Raw genomic sequence first — 15,872 nt, forward strand, 5'->3', positions numbered from 1 at the left:
TAAACTAGGAGGCAAACAAGTATAAAAAAATGTCAAATGAGGACTCAGATGAGCTCTGCATGGAGGCATTTCTAGCACCATTGAAGAAAGGTTTGTTCAAACAGGTCTTCCCAGGTTTCTCTAAAACCAACATTTTCTTCATTTCTTATGGATCAGTAATACTCTATTTTTCTTCCCCCCTGCCTTTTTTTCCAATGAGGGAGAAAAAAATGCCCATTAATTGAAAAAATAAATTTAACCATAAAAAATGCTCTGGGGAAAAAGATAGGCTTATGAGTTTATTACTCAGTTGTGGCTAAGTACACTTAGTACCTGTCCCATTGTTGGTAGGTTTTGAATTCTGCTTTAGTTTTCATATTTTGAATCTTGTGTAGTCATCAAGTATCCACACACTAAGAACAATTTTCACCTTGGAAAGTCTGGGTCTCTAAAGCTAATGTAAATCAGAGAGTTGTGCAGTTACCCCATAAATCTGGGCCTGTTGTTGCTGCTAATTGGGACAATTCTGGTCAAAAGAAAAAAAAAAAGGACAACTGTCATTGCCTGACAGGATTAGACTTTCTGGCCAGAACCAACTGGGCAGTCTCACTTTTAATGTGACCATTCACAATTCATGAGCTTAATAACCTGGCCTTCAGCCAGTCAGCTGGCTCATCAGAGTGTGTTCCATACAAAATAATGCATTATTAGCCCCATTTAAAGGACATTTCCAGGGCTGACATTTCTATGCCAGGGTTATCCAAATGTTCTGCCAGCAGAAGGCTGAATAATTATTTTCAGTACTTGGAGGCTGTAGAAAATTGTTTCTCCTTCAAAGTTAATATAAGAACTGTGAGACTCAGTTTCATATAAACTGTGTAGCTAATCTGGTATTATTGGATTTAAACTCTTTGCTATGTGTCTGAACCAGCCATGTCTGGAAAGTTGTTTACTAAAATCATTAGATCCACAAACTTCTATTTGTACCCATAAAATGTGCATTCAGCATGCCTGTTTACATTTACAGCCCAGTCTCCCATCACCTCCACTTTGTCCTAGGGCTCCCTGTCTACAGTCTAACTTAGGGAACACCGGCTCCTGCTGGCAGTGCACACAAGGACTCACCTGCTCGGAGAAACTGCTTTACAACCCAAATTAAAAGCAAAAAGGGAAGGAAGATGGGAGCACAATACTTAATCCCACCCCTTCCTCCCCTGCCCACTAATCACTTTTAAAAACCTAACTTTTACTAAAGTAGTGAGATGCCTGTACATGTGAATCTAGGAAGCTAGTATCTTTATAACCTGAAACTTTATCATTCATGGTTTATCATTTGTGTATTATTATCCTACAAAATTAAAAATCTACATTATAAAGTTCCCATTTGTTAAAACTGAGCAGATTAGGAGAGGTAATTTTTTTTATTCTTTTAATGTTTAAAAATATTCTGAACTTTGCTAAAGAAAACTCTAGCACAATCCAATAAATTTTGTCATTTCTTTATCAAGCTAAAGATTGACGCTTTTTAGTCCTTGGTTTTTAGGGCTAAGTATGGTTTTAGGTGGCTATGAGACACTCTTGTGTAATAAATGCCAGGGCTTTTGAGTGCAACTTGACCAAGAATCCCTCCTTCAGACTCCACGATCAAAGCCATTGCATTATATAAATTACATGTTTCTGTAGGAAAAAAAAAAAGCTTGTCATCTTTCTAAACATTCTACTCTTAAACTGAAGCTCAAAGGAAAGGGAAAAAAAGCACAATTAAAAAATGTTGCTCAGGAAAATGCTATGTGGCTCAGAGTATGAACTGGTTTTATGAAGGAGGGCAAAGCATATGAAGAGAACTCTCAGTAAATTAACTCTCTGACATCAGTTCCACTCAAGTCACACCAGCCCCACCCAAACCCAACTTTTTTCTGGAAAAAACCCTTCTTCAAACCAAGTGGTGTGTTACAAACCCACATCTGAATTTTCTTTTTAATGAATTTTGCATCTGATGAATGACTGTAATTTCTATGTTGCTCTCACCCCACCTGCTAAATGTCAACTAACTGATTTGAAGACACATTTTTTTCATTAACACCCCCCCACCGCACCCCTGGCATGGAAGAGACCCTTAATAAGGAAAGCAAGTGCTTTTATAAAACTTTTTTTCTAATCAAAAGCTCAAGGAGGCCTCTCAACATTTACTAGAATTTTCTGTACCCAGATACATGTCTGGAAAAAACAAGCTACTTTACTTAATTTGAAGAAAAGGTTGTCCCACCTCCTAACCCAGTTAACTGACAAAAGCAACTGACTGAAAACATTAAAGAGTCATTTTAGACAATAACCAAACCAGTAAGGACAAGAAAGAAAAAGAAAATGTCCCAAAGGGATAAGAAAACGCACCTCTATCCCTTCCTGGTGGGGAGGAACCATAGGTAATGGACAATGGATATACTATTGTACTCATTTATTTTGCTGAACTTCCTCCCCACCCTTCCTCCCCACCACTTTCTGTCTCTGGCTCCCTTTTTTATAAGAGCCAAGTTTCTGAGTAGAGGGAGGGAGGATAGGTATAAATCTACATAGACAGAGATATGAAAAAGATAGAAAGCTGAATATAAAGATTTTAAATGCACAAGGATTTCAATTATTCTCCCGCCTAGCAGAAAGTCTCTATTAGATTTCTGGGCCTCACAGGCATTTTGAATGTAAATAAAGGTTTTCAATCCTTCTTTCTGCTTTTACAAACTTCTCTGGGGGAAGTTTGGTTGGGGGGGAAGGGAGGATGAGGGAGTTAGTGGTAGTGAGGGAAACAGCACAGCATGGCTAGTGGTTGTTTCTTGATCATACCCCATCCATCTGGACCACTGGAATTGGATTACGGTAGATTTACAGTGCAGACCCATGATCACGGGTCCTCTCTTGCTTTCCCACTATCAACTCTCTGGTGGCAGACACAGAGAGACAAGTGGATCACTTATGAAAGAAATCCATTAACTATCCATTATGGGTTATAAACTGCCTTGGTTTAGGGATATGCTAGAATAGGTATTACATAGGTGTATTCTACAAAATTGGCTGGTTGTTCTTTTTTTTTGAAAGAGGACCAAAATGACATCACCATGCTAGAGTCAAAGTTACAGTGTATCTGACTGTAGCCGATCAGACCAATATGAGCTCGATATGCTCTACCACAGGTAGGGCACAAATAGTCTGTGTGAACATTTGGGGTGGATACTCCAAACTTATGCATCCTGCTTTGAGTTGTTTCAATTGTGCTTTGCTCATAGAGCACAGCACCTTCTCTGATGTGGGAATGCCATTCTGAGTGGTCCTGTGCCAGTGTCTCCCATGTCACACAATCAATTCCAAAGTCCTTAAGAGAAATCTTGAAAATGTCCTTGTATCGCTTCTTCTGACCACCATGTGAATGCCTGCCCTGTGTGAGTTCTCCATAAAATAGTCTTTTTGGCCAGTGAACATTTTGCATTCGAACAATGTAGCCAGCCCATTGGAATTGTGCTCTCTGAGGCAGAGTTTGAATGCTTGGAAGTTTAGTTCGAGAAAGGACCCGAGTGTCTGGTACCTTATCCTGCCAGGTGATCTTCAGAATCTTCTTAACATAATTCAAATGGAAGCAATTCCATTTCCTGGCATGGCACTGATATATTGTCCAGGTTTCACAGGCATACAACAATGAAGTCAGCACAATGGCTCTGTAGACCTTCAGTTTGGTAGCCAGTCTAATACCTCTTCTCTTCCACACTTTCCTTCGGAGCCTCCCAAACACTGGGCTAGTTCTGGCAATGTGTGTGTCAACCTCATTATCAATGTGTACATCCCTGGGAAGTACACTACCAACATAAGTGAACTTACCCACAGCATTCAAAACTTCTCCATTTGCTGTAACTGCTGGTTCAGCGTATGGATGATGTGGTGGTGGCTGATGGAGCACCTGTGTTTTATTGGTGTTGTTAGTCCAAAATTAGCACAAGCAACAGAGAATTGATCCAGCAACTCAGCTTCACAGGCTGTATTGAGTGCATAATCATCTGCAAACAGATAATCATGCACCAATACTCCCCCCACTTTGGTCTTGGTTTGTAGCCTTTTCAAGTTGATTAATTTACCATCAGTGTGGTAGCTGACTTTGATGCTGTGTTTGTCCTCACTGAAGGCATGACAACATGGCTGAAAACATCATGCTAAAAAGCATGGGAGCAAGCACACAGTCTTGTTTCACTCCACTGGTGACTGGGAAAGCATGAGAGCATTGTCCATTATCCAGAACCCGGGCAAGCATGCCATCATGAAACTGACACACGACGCTGATGAACTTCTCCAGGCAACAAAATTTTAACATAATTTTCCATAAGCTCTCATGACTGTCAGTATCAAAGGCCCTGGTCAGATCTACAAACGTTGTGTACAGACCTCTGTTCTGTTCCTGGCACTTCTCCTGGAGTTGTCAGGCAGCAAACACCATATCGACTGTTCCTCAGCCCTTTCTGAAGCCACACTGGCTCTCAGGTAGATGACCATCTTCCAGGTGAAGGATCAGCCTATTAAGAAGGACTCTGGCAAGAATCTTGCCAGCAATGACTAACAGAGAGGATTCCCCCCCCCCCACCTACCCTGTGATTGTCACAGGACAATCTATTTCCTTTACCTTTATAGAGATGGACAATGGAGGCATCCTCGAACTCCTGGGGGATAACCTCCTCTTGCCATATAACCTGGAAAATTTCAGTCAGCTTTTGTATGAGCAATGGACCCCCTACCTTGTAAATCTCATCTGGAATAGAATCAGCACCAGGTGCTTTGCCACATGAAAGAAGCCTAATGGCATTCAAAAACTCTTCTTTAGGTAGAACTTCAGCTAGGGAGGGACTGACTTCTGAGGTAAATGCTCAATGATTTCAGTATTGATTGATGATAGTTTGTTGAGAACACTATGGAAGTGTTCAGCTCATCTCTCCAGGATCATGTCCTTATCGCTAATCAATGTGGCTCGGTCAGCACTGAGTAGTTCAGATGCACTATAGATCTTTGGCCCACAAATAGCCTTCATGGATTCATAAAAGTGATTTGGATTTTTACTATCCAAAACTGAATTTCATCTGCCTTCTGAGCCAAGAATCCTGCATCTCTCTAAGCTTTGCTTGTATTTTACTTCTGCTGGAATTAAATGCCACCTTCGTAGAGATGGATGAACTATCCTGCTGGTAAACCCTATGGAGTTCTTGTTTTTCATTTAGCAGCTTCTCAGTTTGCCCTTCATTTTCATCAAACCATTCTTGCTGTTTTCAAGTGCTCTGATCCAGATGAGCAAATGCAGTGCTGTACACTGAATCTCTGAAGGCTGCCCACTCCTTTTCTGCTCTACTGTTGCCAACTGTGTGTTGGCTCAACTTTCCCTCCAAGTTAGCAACAAACTGTTCCCTCTCAGAGGAGAGCTCTAATCTGTTGATATTAATTCTTCTGGTAGTCATTTTGCCTTGGGGTTGCTGCTTTTGTTGAATGTGAATATTTAGCTTGGAGAGGATAAGTCTATGATCAGTTCAGCACTCTGCACCACACATTGCCTTTGTCACTCTCACATCCTGTCTCTCTTCTCCTTACAATCACGTAGTCTATTAAATGCTAATATTTGCTATCGGGGTGCATCCACAAGGTTTTATTGCATTTAGGTAAATGGAAGACAATATCGGTGGTGAGAAGGTCATGAGATGCACAAGTCTTCAGTAGTAGCTGACCATTGCTGTTGCTGTTTCAGACTTCATTCCTCCCTAGGACTCCCTGCCAAGTCTGGTAGTCTGAGCCTACTCTAGCATTAAAGACACCCAAAAACATAAGCTTGTCCTTTTTTGGCATATTGATGATAAGGGTCTCCAGGTGTTCACAAAATTTTTCTTTGACCTCATCATGGTGGAAGCATAGACACCGGTGATGGTGGCATAACATTTTCCCACAAGTGGCAATCACACTGTCAAGAGTCTGTCGTTCACTCCTTTTGGGAGGCATATAAGCTTATTGACTAGACTGGTTTTGACTGTAAAACCCATACCAGCTTCACAGTGTTCCCCTTCACTGTGGTCCCTCCAAAAAAATATGTATCCAGCTCCAACTTCAGTAAACTGGCCTTCATTTGCCAGCCTTATTTCATTCAGGGCTGCTATTGTGATCCGATACTGCTGAGTTCTTTTGCAACAAGAGCTATTCGTCTTTCAGGTCTACTGGATTTTGATTTTGCATTGTCAGTATGTGTGCATACATTCCATGTGCCAACAGTGAGTGGAGTCATCTCTGCAGATGTTTTTGTGTGTGTGTGTGTGTGTGTGTGTTTTTTCGGTGTTTTCAATCACAGGAGGGATCACCACCAGCTGCAGTAATCAGGCCAGGGTTGGATAAGCAGACAATTTTCAGGGCTCTTTTTCTAGCCCCTTCCTCACACAAGGAGGCGAGCTGTGCAATCCTTAAAAGGCTGCTCAGACACTCAAGGGGCTGTCAAATATCACTGCTGCTTCCAATGAGATGAACCAAGGGCCTGGCCTGCCTGTGTGGCAGGATTGTGACTACAGCTCCCAGTATATCCACACCTGCTGCTTCGTCACTTGCCTGTTGCAACAGGACTTTGAGATAGGTAAAAACAGTAATACGGTGTGGGTGACGTCTTTTGATTCATGTGTAAAATTAAGCGAGGCAGAGTTGCATGAAGTCAGCCTCACTCTCTCCTTTAGAGTCATCATAGTCCAGGAGCAGGACAAAGTCAAGACAACTGATAATGACTCCAGATGCAGTGGATGACTTTGGCATCTTCAATGTCTGACCAAGCTCTAAGTGCTCCACAGCATCTGCTTCAGCTCCCTTCATGGCTGTTAGAACAGATTATTCTCATCCACCCATTCTACCAGGCAAAGTCTTCACATGCTTGAGGTAGACACCCCCCCAACACACCAATGCATTTGAGACCCCTTGGTTACCCTAAACCTGGTTTAGCCCATCTGCAGAAATGGTTTATTGGAGTATGACCATAGTGCATGCTACAGCTTCTTAGAGCCACAGGTGAAACAGGTGGACACCAAAAGTGGAAAGCAGCTCTGGAAAGGGCTTCACAGCCTTCACACCAGTCTTCCCCGAACACACCCTACACCATTCTAGAAAATGATTTCTGCTCAAATCTAGTGTTCTCCACTGTACAATTATAATGACCAACTTTGGCCCTGGAGAAGAGATGAAGAAATGTGCCACTCTCCTTTCATCGGGGAGATGAGGGTCAGGGGCAGTATGGATATGAGATGTTCCATGCAATATCAGAATTTCCCTCTCTATTGGTTTTTCCTTGTTACAAGAGAGGGTTTGTTGAGGGACAGGGAAGAGCTGCCAATGACTTCAATGTAAAAAGCAAAAGATCAATAAAAAATTTTTAATTATAAATATTTAAAAACTTAAAATTAATCTCCTCATATGTAGTTATGAAGCTGTAAGCACATCGAGAACTTTTTAAATATTGTTGCGCCCACTAGGATGGTTCCATGCAGACCTAGAAAGAGAACACAAGAAGCATTCTTTCCAGAAATGATGCCAGGTTCAGAAGACCTTGTACAAAGTAAATCATGTTTGGCTTGGTTTGTAGCAAGGAGGCTACTTCAGCTAAGCTCATGCTGTCTTCTTAGCACAGATGGATCAAGCTTGTTCTTCTCCAAAAATAGATAATTTCCTCCATTTGTTCTCCCCTAATGGTGACCCAGATCACATGAATAAACTCATCAACAGCTAATTAATCCTCATGTTTTGAGCCTCTTTAAACTTAGCTTGTCTGGTCCTTAGGTGACAGCTAGAGTCTGTTCCTGAGTCTCTGCCTAAGCTCTTCCAGCTTGGAAGCCTTACCAGATAGGATGCTATGCTGCCATTGCCTTTAAAAATCTGGGGTCACCTCCATTCCAGGGTACATTACAGTAGCCCTTTGGTGGGGGCCCAAACTTACTTAGTGTCTAAAAGTAACACTTGGATTAGGTTATATAGGAGATGGAAAATGTCCCTTTACACACACTAAGCTTTTATAAACATTTAGGAAGGACTACAGTAGCTTGTAATGAAGGGCCCTGTTTTGATCTGGGTTGGCAAACCAAAGTCAGGTTTTCTCACACACTTTTCCATTTCTATGCCTTTGCACTGGCTGAGTCCCAAGCTCTGGAAGGTTCTCATTCCTCACCTTCACCTCCTAGGCTTCCAAGATACAACTCAAGTCCCACTTTCTTCAAAATGCCTCCTATTCTCCCTCTCCACTAGTGCTTTCACTGAGGTTACCTTCCATTTACACTGTATATATCTTCTGTGCACAGTAATTTATTTGTAAGTTGTCTTCCACATTAGACTGTAAGCTTCTTGAGGGCAGGTACTGATTTTGCTTCTTTTCTATGCAGACCCAGACCTTACCATAATGCCTGGCACACAGTACATGCTTAATAAGTGCCTGTTGTCCAACTGACTGAATTAGTCTAAGGGCATGCCCAATGTTACAAAAACAGTTAGTGGTTTTGTGAGGTCCTTTGAAGGGAAGCAATTCAATTTCCAGTCTCCTCTTTTAAGTATTAGTCTGTGATTATAGATTAGGAAAAACGCCGAGGAGTTTAACACCAGAAAAATTTATGGATGGCCCCCCAATGCTGATTGGCTATATGACAGAAGGGCACAGATACAAAAGACTGCATCTATACCCTTCACTCCTGCCCTGTCACATCTCATTTGGGCTATCATAATAACATGCTAATTTGTCTTCTTGCATTCCATAGAATATGAGCTCCTTGAAGAGAGGCATTGTTTCTTTTTTTTTTCCTATTCCAAGCATCTTTGTTGTTCAGTTGTGTCCAACTCTTCATGACTCCATTTGGGGTTTTCTTGGCAAAGATACTGGATAAATATATTTTATCAAAGATATTGGTTTGTCATTTCCTTCTCCAGCTCATTTTACAGATGAGGGAACTGAGGCACACAGGGTTAAATGACTCATCCAGGTCACACAGCTAGTATGTGTTTCACGCTGGATTTGAACTCATGAAGATGAGTCATTCTGATTCCAAGCCCAGTGCTCTATCTACTTTGCCATCCAGCTGCCCCATACCAAGCATCTAACATAGTGGTAATTACTACTGCTATATGTCAAGTACCAGGGTGAATACTTAACATAACGGCTTCTTAGATTGACCTCAATAAATACTTGTTGAACTGAACAACAAAACCTTTGAGACGTACATGTATAATGAGCTTCATTTTCAAATTATGTTAGAATTCTAAGCTTGTGTCCTTTATTAACTACATTGTTAAAGGCATTCTGCATATTGGTCATACACACACACACACACACACACACACACACACACACACATACAATAAAGATAGTGAATGTGGTATAGTTGAAGGAATGCTGGGTTTAGATGCAAGAAAGGACTGTGTTCAAATCCTGGCTCTGGACCTTAGGAGCTCTGTGGCCCTAGCTAAGTCAATGAATCTTTCTAGACTGGCTACTCATATATAACCCAGGAAAAAATAAAACAACAACAATATTTGTACTACCTGTCTCGTTGGGCTGTTGTAAAAAAAGTGCTTTGTGCAGTTTCAACCACTAAACAGCCTTTTCATTTTTATAATTGTTCCTTATTATAATCTCGAGGTGACAATCTTTCTTATCTCTTATTTCTTATCTCTTGTCTTCCTTTTATGGATGGGAAAACAAGACACAGAGAGGTTAAGCAACATGTCCAATGCAGCAAATGCAAAGGATGGCATAAGCAGAATTAGAGTTTACAAGGCCTGAGCTTCCAGCCCTATTACCCATCCTGCTGAGTGACACTGCCTTACTATGGTTACATCTGAGAATTCCAAATTCTTTAAAGACTTTTAATATGTTCAATATGAGTCTCCACCTGTTTTCGACCATCTTATTTATTTGAATATTTGTAAAGGATAAATAAGCAAACAACAACAAAAATACGGGGAAAGGATTTTAAACAATTTTCTTTTGGAGTAATAATACTAATAAATCAAACCCTTATGCCACTTTAAGCTACACGAGACTAATGATGCACCTGGATAGGAATCTGATTTTCATGACATGCAAAATTGATTAAGTGGTGAACTCTTCTTCCCCCCCTCCCCCTGAACATATTTATAAACTTCAATGGGACAAATTCCATCTAATATTCTCCAAACCATTTCTCATTTCATAATTAACCCAAATCATGCACACGACTGCAAGAGGAAATAAACAGAAAGCTTTAAGCATAAATAAACCATAATGGATTGTTAATCTTGTATAGTCAATCCAGCATTAAGTCTAATTTGATCTTTTAAACATTTTATGGAAAACATCTGTCAAGACTTCTTTGGAGGAGCCACAAAGGTTTCAAGCACTCAGTTATCATAAACCTGATGGCATAAAAGCCAAATGGGCTGAGTACCAATCAGACACCACTTGAAACACACCACTACTTAGCAGACACGAAAGCACTGAGCACAAATGAGCTTTACTTTCGGCAGCCCTGCACCGTCGTCACGATTTCTTGTAAAAGGCTATCTCTGTTTTCCTTCGTGACCTATGGGGAGAAAAGAAAAAAGACCAGTAAGGCCAGACTTCAGGCTTCCCTTCATTGCCCTTACTCCTCTGATGGGTAATATGCTAAGTGAAGGCACCTAAAGCTTCACTGGGAAAGAGGACATATTGCATATTCCACTTAAGAAGAGATCACTTTGAAGATATTTCTATCTGCTCTCAGCATCAACACTTGCAAATCAATCAATATTTATTAAGTGCCTACTACGTGCTCTGTTGGGGGCAGCCAGGTGGCACAGTGGATACAGTGCCTGGTCTGGAGTCAGGAAGACATATCTTCCTGAGTTCAAATCTAGCCTCAGACACTTACTAGCTGTGTGACCCTAGACAAGTCACTTAACCCTGCTTGCTTCCGTTTCCTCATCTGTAAAATGAACTGAAGAAGGAAATGGCAAGTATCTTTGCAAGTATCTAGTATCTTTGTCAAGAACCCCAAATGGGGTCACAGTGAGTCAGGCATGACTGAAAAAGGAATAACCAACAACAATCAAGCAATGGGCTTAACGACATGAGCTTTTTCAAGAAGATCACACTTTGGATAGGGAGAAAAACTTCTAAGAAACAAGCAGAGAACCCTCTAAGACAGCATTTATCTAAAAGGTAACATGGTACAGTAGAGAGTCCTGATTCTGGAGCAAGAGGTACTGGGTTCAGATCCTGCCTGTGTGACCATGGGTAATTCATTCAGCCTCCCTAATTCTTAGTTTCTTCATCTATAAAATCAAAAGGGTGTCTAAGATGTCTTTCTGCTCCAAGGCTGTGATCCTCTTAGGCTTCATAAGGCTCCTCAGGGAAGGCACTATATTTGATTTAAGATTCCATAACGATAATAATTTATAGCTGACATTTATGTAGCATTTGAATCTGTGAAGGCCCTTTGCAAACATGATCTCATGTGAGCCTCACAACCACCCCTATGGGAAGCTCTGAAGGATCTGTGATTTCAGTGATTGTCTTAGCAATAGATCCCAACCTGTCTACATCTGGGCACTGCACTCCTACGGGGTTGTCTGAAGTGATCTGACCCTAGTCACATGGCTGGTGTCTGAGGTAAGTCATCAAGTCAAATCAACAAACACTCATTAAACATCTGCCACATGCCAGGCCCATGGTAAGTGCTGGAGAGAAAAACAAACAAGAAAATCAGTCCCTGTCCTCACGGAGCTAACAAACTAACAGAGGAGATAACATACAAACAGGATGTATAGAGCATAAACTGGAGATTATCTCAGGGGCAGTAGAATTAAGAGGGACTGGGATAGGTTTCCTGCAGAAAGCGGCATTTTATCTGAGACTTCAAGGAAGCCACGGAAGACACGGTATGAGGAAAAAGAAAAATCCAGGCATGGGAGACAGCCAGTGAAAATACATGGAATACGGCAGTGGAGTGTCTTTTATGAGGAACAGCAAGAAACTTGTTTCAGTGGATGGCAGAGTGCATGACATAAGCAGACTGGAAAGGAAGTCTTCCTGACTATAAGCTCAGCACTCTATCCATTATGTATGCCACACTGGATTTTTAGGTTGTACCAGTATATGTCTATTATTATCATTTCCATTTGATAGATGAGTAAATTGAGTCTCAGAGGGGTCCCCGTGCTTGTTTACTGTCACAAGTGGCAGAGAAGCATAAGTTGGACTCAGGTCTTCCCAACTCCAAGATCATCACACTACCATACCGCACTGTCCTTTTGTTTTTCTTCCAGAACCTAGAGCAACACAATTCACAGAGAAGGCATGTAATCATAACTGTCAGATTAATGCCTGAATATCAAAGAACGTCACAAAGTGCTACAGGAGTTACTGTACAAATGGTGGCAAACAGTGCGAGACGAATGATGCAGTTCTTGAGAATTTGTGACACTCTTCCACGGAAAACACATTTAACTTGTGTACTGGCTAAGAATATCTTTGGGATTTATAAAAACTAAAGGGTGAGGACATCTGATCTCTGTAGAAGAAAATAGGTTTTAAAATTTAGAATCAGAAAGGCCTCAGGGATGCTCAGAACACTCAATATACTCAATGCCCTGCCAAGAATCAATATGCTTCCAGAAAGCCAGTCATTCACTCTTTTAGATTTATGGCTCAAATCTTAATACAACAACTATTGCTATAAAGCAAAGAGACTGTCAAGGCCAGGCCACTGTAGTAGTGACTATACCAAAGCCCCGGTATAGTACAACATGAGGATGTGGTCAACTCCCAGGGGTTTGCTGTCCTGGGTTCTGAACTGAAATAAGACCAGGCTCACCATTTAACCCATCCCCAGTGGCTTCCTGTGTGGGCTGAGACAAGCCTCACTTCTTCTGTTCCAATAACACTGGGGGGATTCAAAAAAATTCTGAGTTCAAGATGCAAAGAATGACTTTTCAAAGGAAAAATTCCATCTCGAGAAAACATTAATCAGCCTGTAGATGGTGTATAATGTAAAGGGCAGAGACCAACCTCATGGCATATGGGGTGGGGGGGGCATTTGTGACATGGGAATTCCTTACTCTCCATTCTCTCAAGAAAAACAAGATGGAAAAGAGCTGAGGAAACAGAGAGGAAAACAGGAAATAGACAAGATGAAGAAGTTAGAGATAGAAATTAAAAAGGAGGAGAAAAGAAGGACAGAAAAGGGATGTGAGCACACTATCTTTTTTCTGTTCTTTAGAGGGGGAAGGCAGGGCAATTGGGGTTAAGTGACTTGACCAAGGTCACACAGCTAGCAAGTGTATCAAGTATCTAAGGCTGGATTTGAACTCAGGTGCTCTACTCACTGTGCCACCTAGCTGCCCCCACACTTTCTTCTGATGCAAAGAGTCAGCTATAGATTTCTAAGGGCAAAAAACAGACAGAAGGAATGCCAACCAGGAATGATATCTTTCTCTGCCATGTGGATGATGCCCCAGGGAATGAGGATGTGTAATTAGAGAGTCAGCGTGGCATGGTAAAAAAGAACTGGACATGGACGTCTAGGATTTACAACACATTTCTGACTCTTACGCAACCATGGCGGAGTCATTTCTCTTCTTAGCCTCAGTTTCCTCATCTGTAAAACATTTCTTACCTCAGAGTATTATTGTGAGAATCAAATAGGATCATGCAAAGAACTGTGTAATCCCCAAAAGGCTATCAAACATCAGCTGTGATTATTATTCCTTTAATATTTCCAACTTAGCTAAGCTGGTTCTCAGACAACAACATCTGTGCTGGGTCCAGGCCTCCCAGAGCTGGCCCTCTACTATTACACCCGCTGAGACACTGGGATCCCCTCCACAGAAGATGACCAAAAGATTCTGTTTTTCCCTCCACAGCCACTGACATCACTGATGCAAATGCATCAAAATCGCCTTGGCCATCGGACTTGAATGACTTTGTATTGGGCAGCTCCAATATTGCTCAGAATAAATATGACTTACTATAAACTGAGTGAAAAACACATGAGATAACCGCAAATTAACAAGGGGGTTGGCAGAGTGTTATTTCCCTAAAAGTAATTAGGGATAAGGATAGTGATTTCATTAGAATGAGGGACTCCTGGAGGAGGACACTCCAACCACCAGTGTCAGTTGGCACCTTCCCTTCAACTTAGAGTCTTAAAGAATCGGCTAGGGCACTGACGGCTTATGGGATTTACCCAGAGCCTAGATCTGAACATAGTTTTCTGAAGTCAGTTTTTTTTTTCTGGATATATTCGTTTATGTTGTTTCCCCAATAAAATGCAAAGCTCTTTTAGAGTTATTATCTCATTCTTTATAATTATAAACCAGAGACCCTGGCACAGTGTGTGGGGGGGAGGGTAGGGAGGGCATATGAGATGATTGATTAATCACAACTAGGTGGCACAGTGCTGGACTTGGGAGTTAGAAAGATACAAGTTCAAATCTAGACTCAGATATTCATTAGCTAGGTGTCTCTGGACAACTTCCCTCTCTATGCTTCATTTTCCTCACCTGTAAAAGGGGGATAATAATAGGACCTACTGCCCAGAGATAAAGCTGACATAATTTTGTAAAGCATTCTGCAAACCTTAAAATGTTACATGTTAGCTATTATTATTATTAATAAATATAACCCAGAATTATAAGACTATCAGCACTGTATAAATGTTATTTTCATAACAATTATAATATATAATTATATATTATATATCATGTATATTACATATATAACATTATTATCATAATTACTGTTGCAGCTATTGTTTTTATATTTCTAAAACTAGATTCAGAGAACTCTCACTGTATGGGATCTATCCAGGGTACCAAAAAAGACTGGAAACATTATTTTCAAAGATTCTTAATAGATTTCCCCCTCTACTCCAATAAATGCTTTTTGTTTTTTTACAAAAATAAAGGTCAATAAGTAATAATATATTTGGAAATTACATGATGCTGGGAATGATTCCATGCCTAGAACTCACTCCTCCCATACCTCTACCTCGGGGCTTCCCTGACTTCCTTTAATACCCAGCTTGTATCCCACCTTCTGCAAGAAGCCTTTTTCATCTCCCTTCATCTTAGTGCCTTCCTTCTGAGATTACTTCCCATTTATTTCTATATATATATATATATATATATATATATATATATATATATATATATATATATCTGTACATAGTTGTCTGTTTGTTGTCTCTCCCATTAGACTATGAGGTCCTGGAGAGCAGGGGCTATTTTTTGCCTTTCTTTGTATCTCCCAGGTTTACCAAAGTGCCTGACACATAGCAGGCCCTTGATAAATGCTTGGTGACTTAGCTATTTCAAAGGGGTGCTAAAGTGCAGCCAAGGGAAAGCCAACCCAGGAAGAAGGAGAGATGCTCAAGACAGAAATTCTGAAGACATAAAGGAAAACAATACCAATGAAGATGAAGGGTGGGATTTGTGATGAGAGACGAGGATGTGGCTACACAAGGCACTCCTCAACCATCTTAGATTTTAAAAAGAAATGTGCAGATACTAGAAGTAAGGCTAAGTAACAGGAAAGACGGTAAGAGTGTGCACGTTCCTTGTGAAAAAGAACGATAGGAATGTTCAAGCTTAGAATGAGCTGAAGGTGGTGAGGGAAGCTGCTTAAAGACAAGAAAAATGGGTTAACTGTAGGTCTAGGAATAGAGATTGGGCCTAGATCTGTGATTTCATCAATACAGGAACTCCCGGATGAGGAAATTCCCTCTATCAGTGCAAGTTAGCACCTTCCCTGAAATTAATAGTCTTAAAAAGCTGCCTAGAGCAGAAGGGGCCCACCAACCTATTGCAACAAAACTCCCTTGAGTATGGCCCAAAACAGTTTAAAATGTCATTGG

The 15,872-nt window shown here is 40.9% G+C and overlaps 1 protein-coding gene across 1 annotated transcript in view; it reads right to left on the reverse strand.

Annotated features, from left to right (window-relative positions):
• Window positions 1-9,896: 9,896 nt before the first annotated feature.
• Window positions 9,897-15,872, reverse strand: part of NTPCR (nucleoside-triphosphatase, cancer-related) — a 39,182-nt gene continuing 33,206 nt past the window's right edge. The window contains exon 5 of the mRNA XM_036756042.1: window positions 9,897-10,562. Coding sequence (XP_036611937.1) covers window positions 10,494-10,562 — 69 coding nt within the window. The 3' untranslated portion in view covers window positions 9,897-10,493. The remainder of the gene's footprint in view (window positions 10,563-15,872) is intronic.

The sequence above is a fragment of the Trichosurus vulpecula genome, chromosome 4 (assembly GCF_011100635.1).
Source record: "Trichosurus vulpecula isolate mTriVul1 chromosome 4, mTriVul1.pri, whole genome shotgun sequence".
Classification (NCBI taxonomy): domain Eukaryota; kingdom Metazoa; phylum Chordata; class Mammalia; order Diprotodontia; family Phalangeridae; genus Trichosurus; species Trichosurus vulpecula.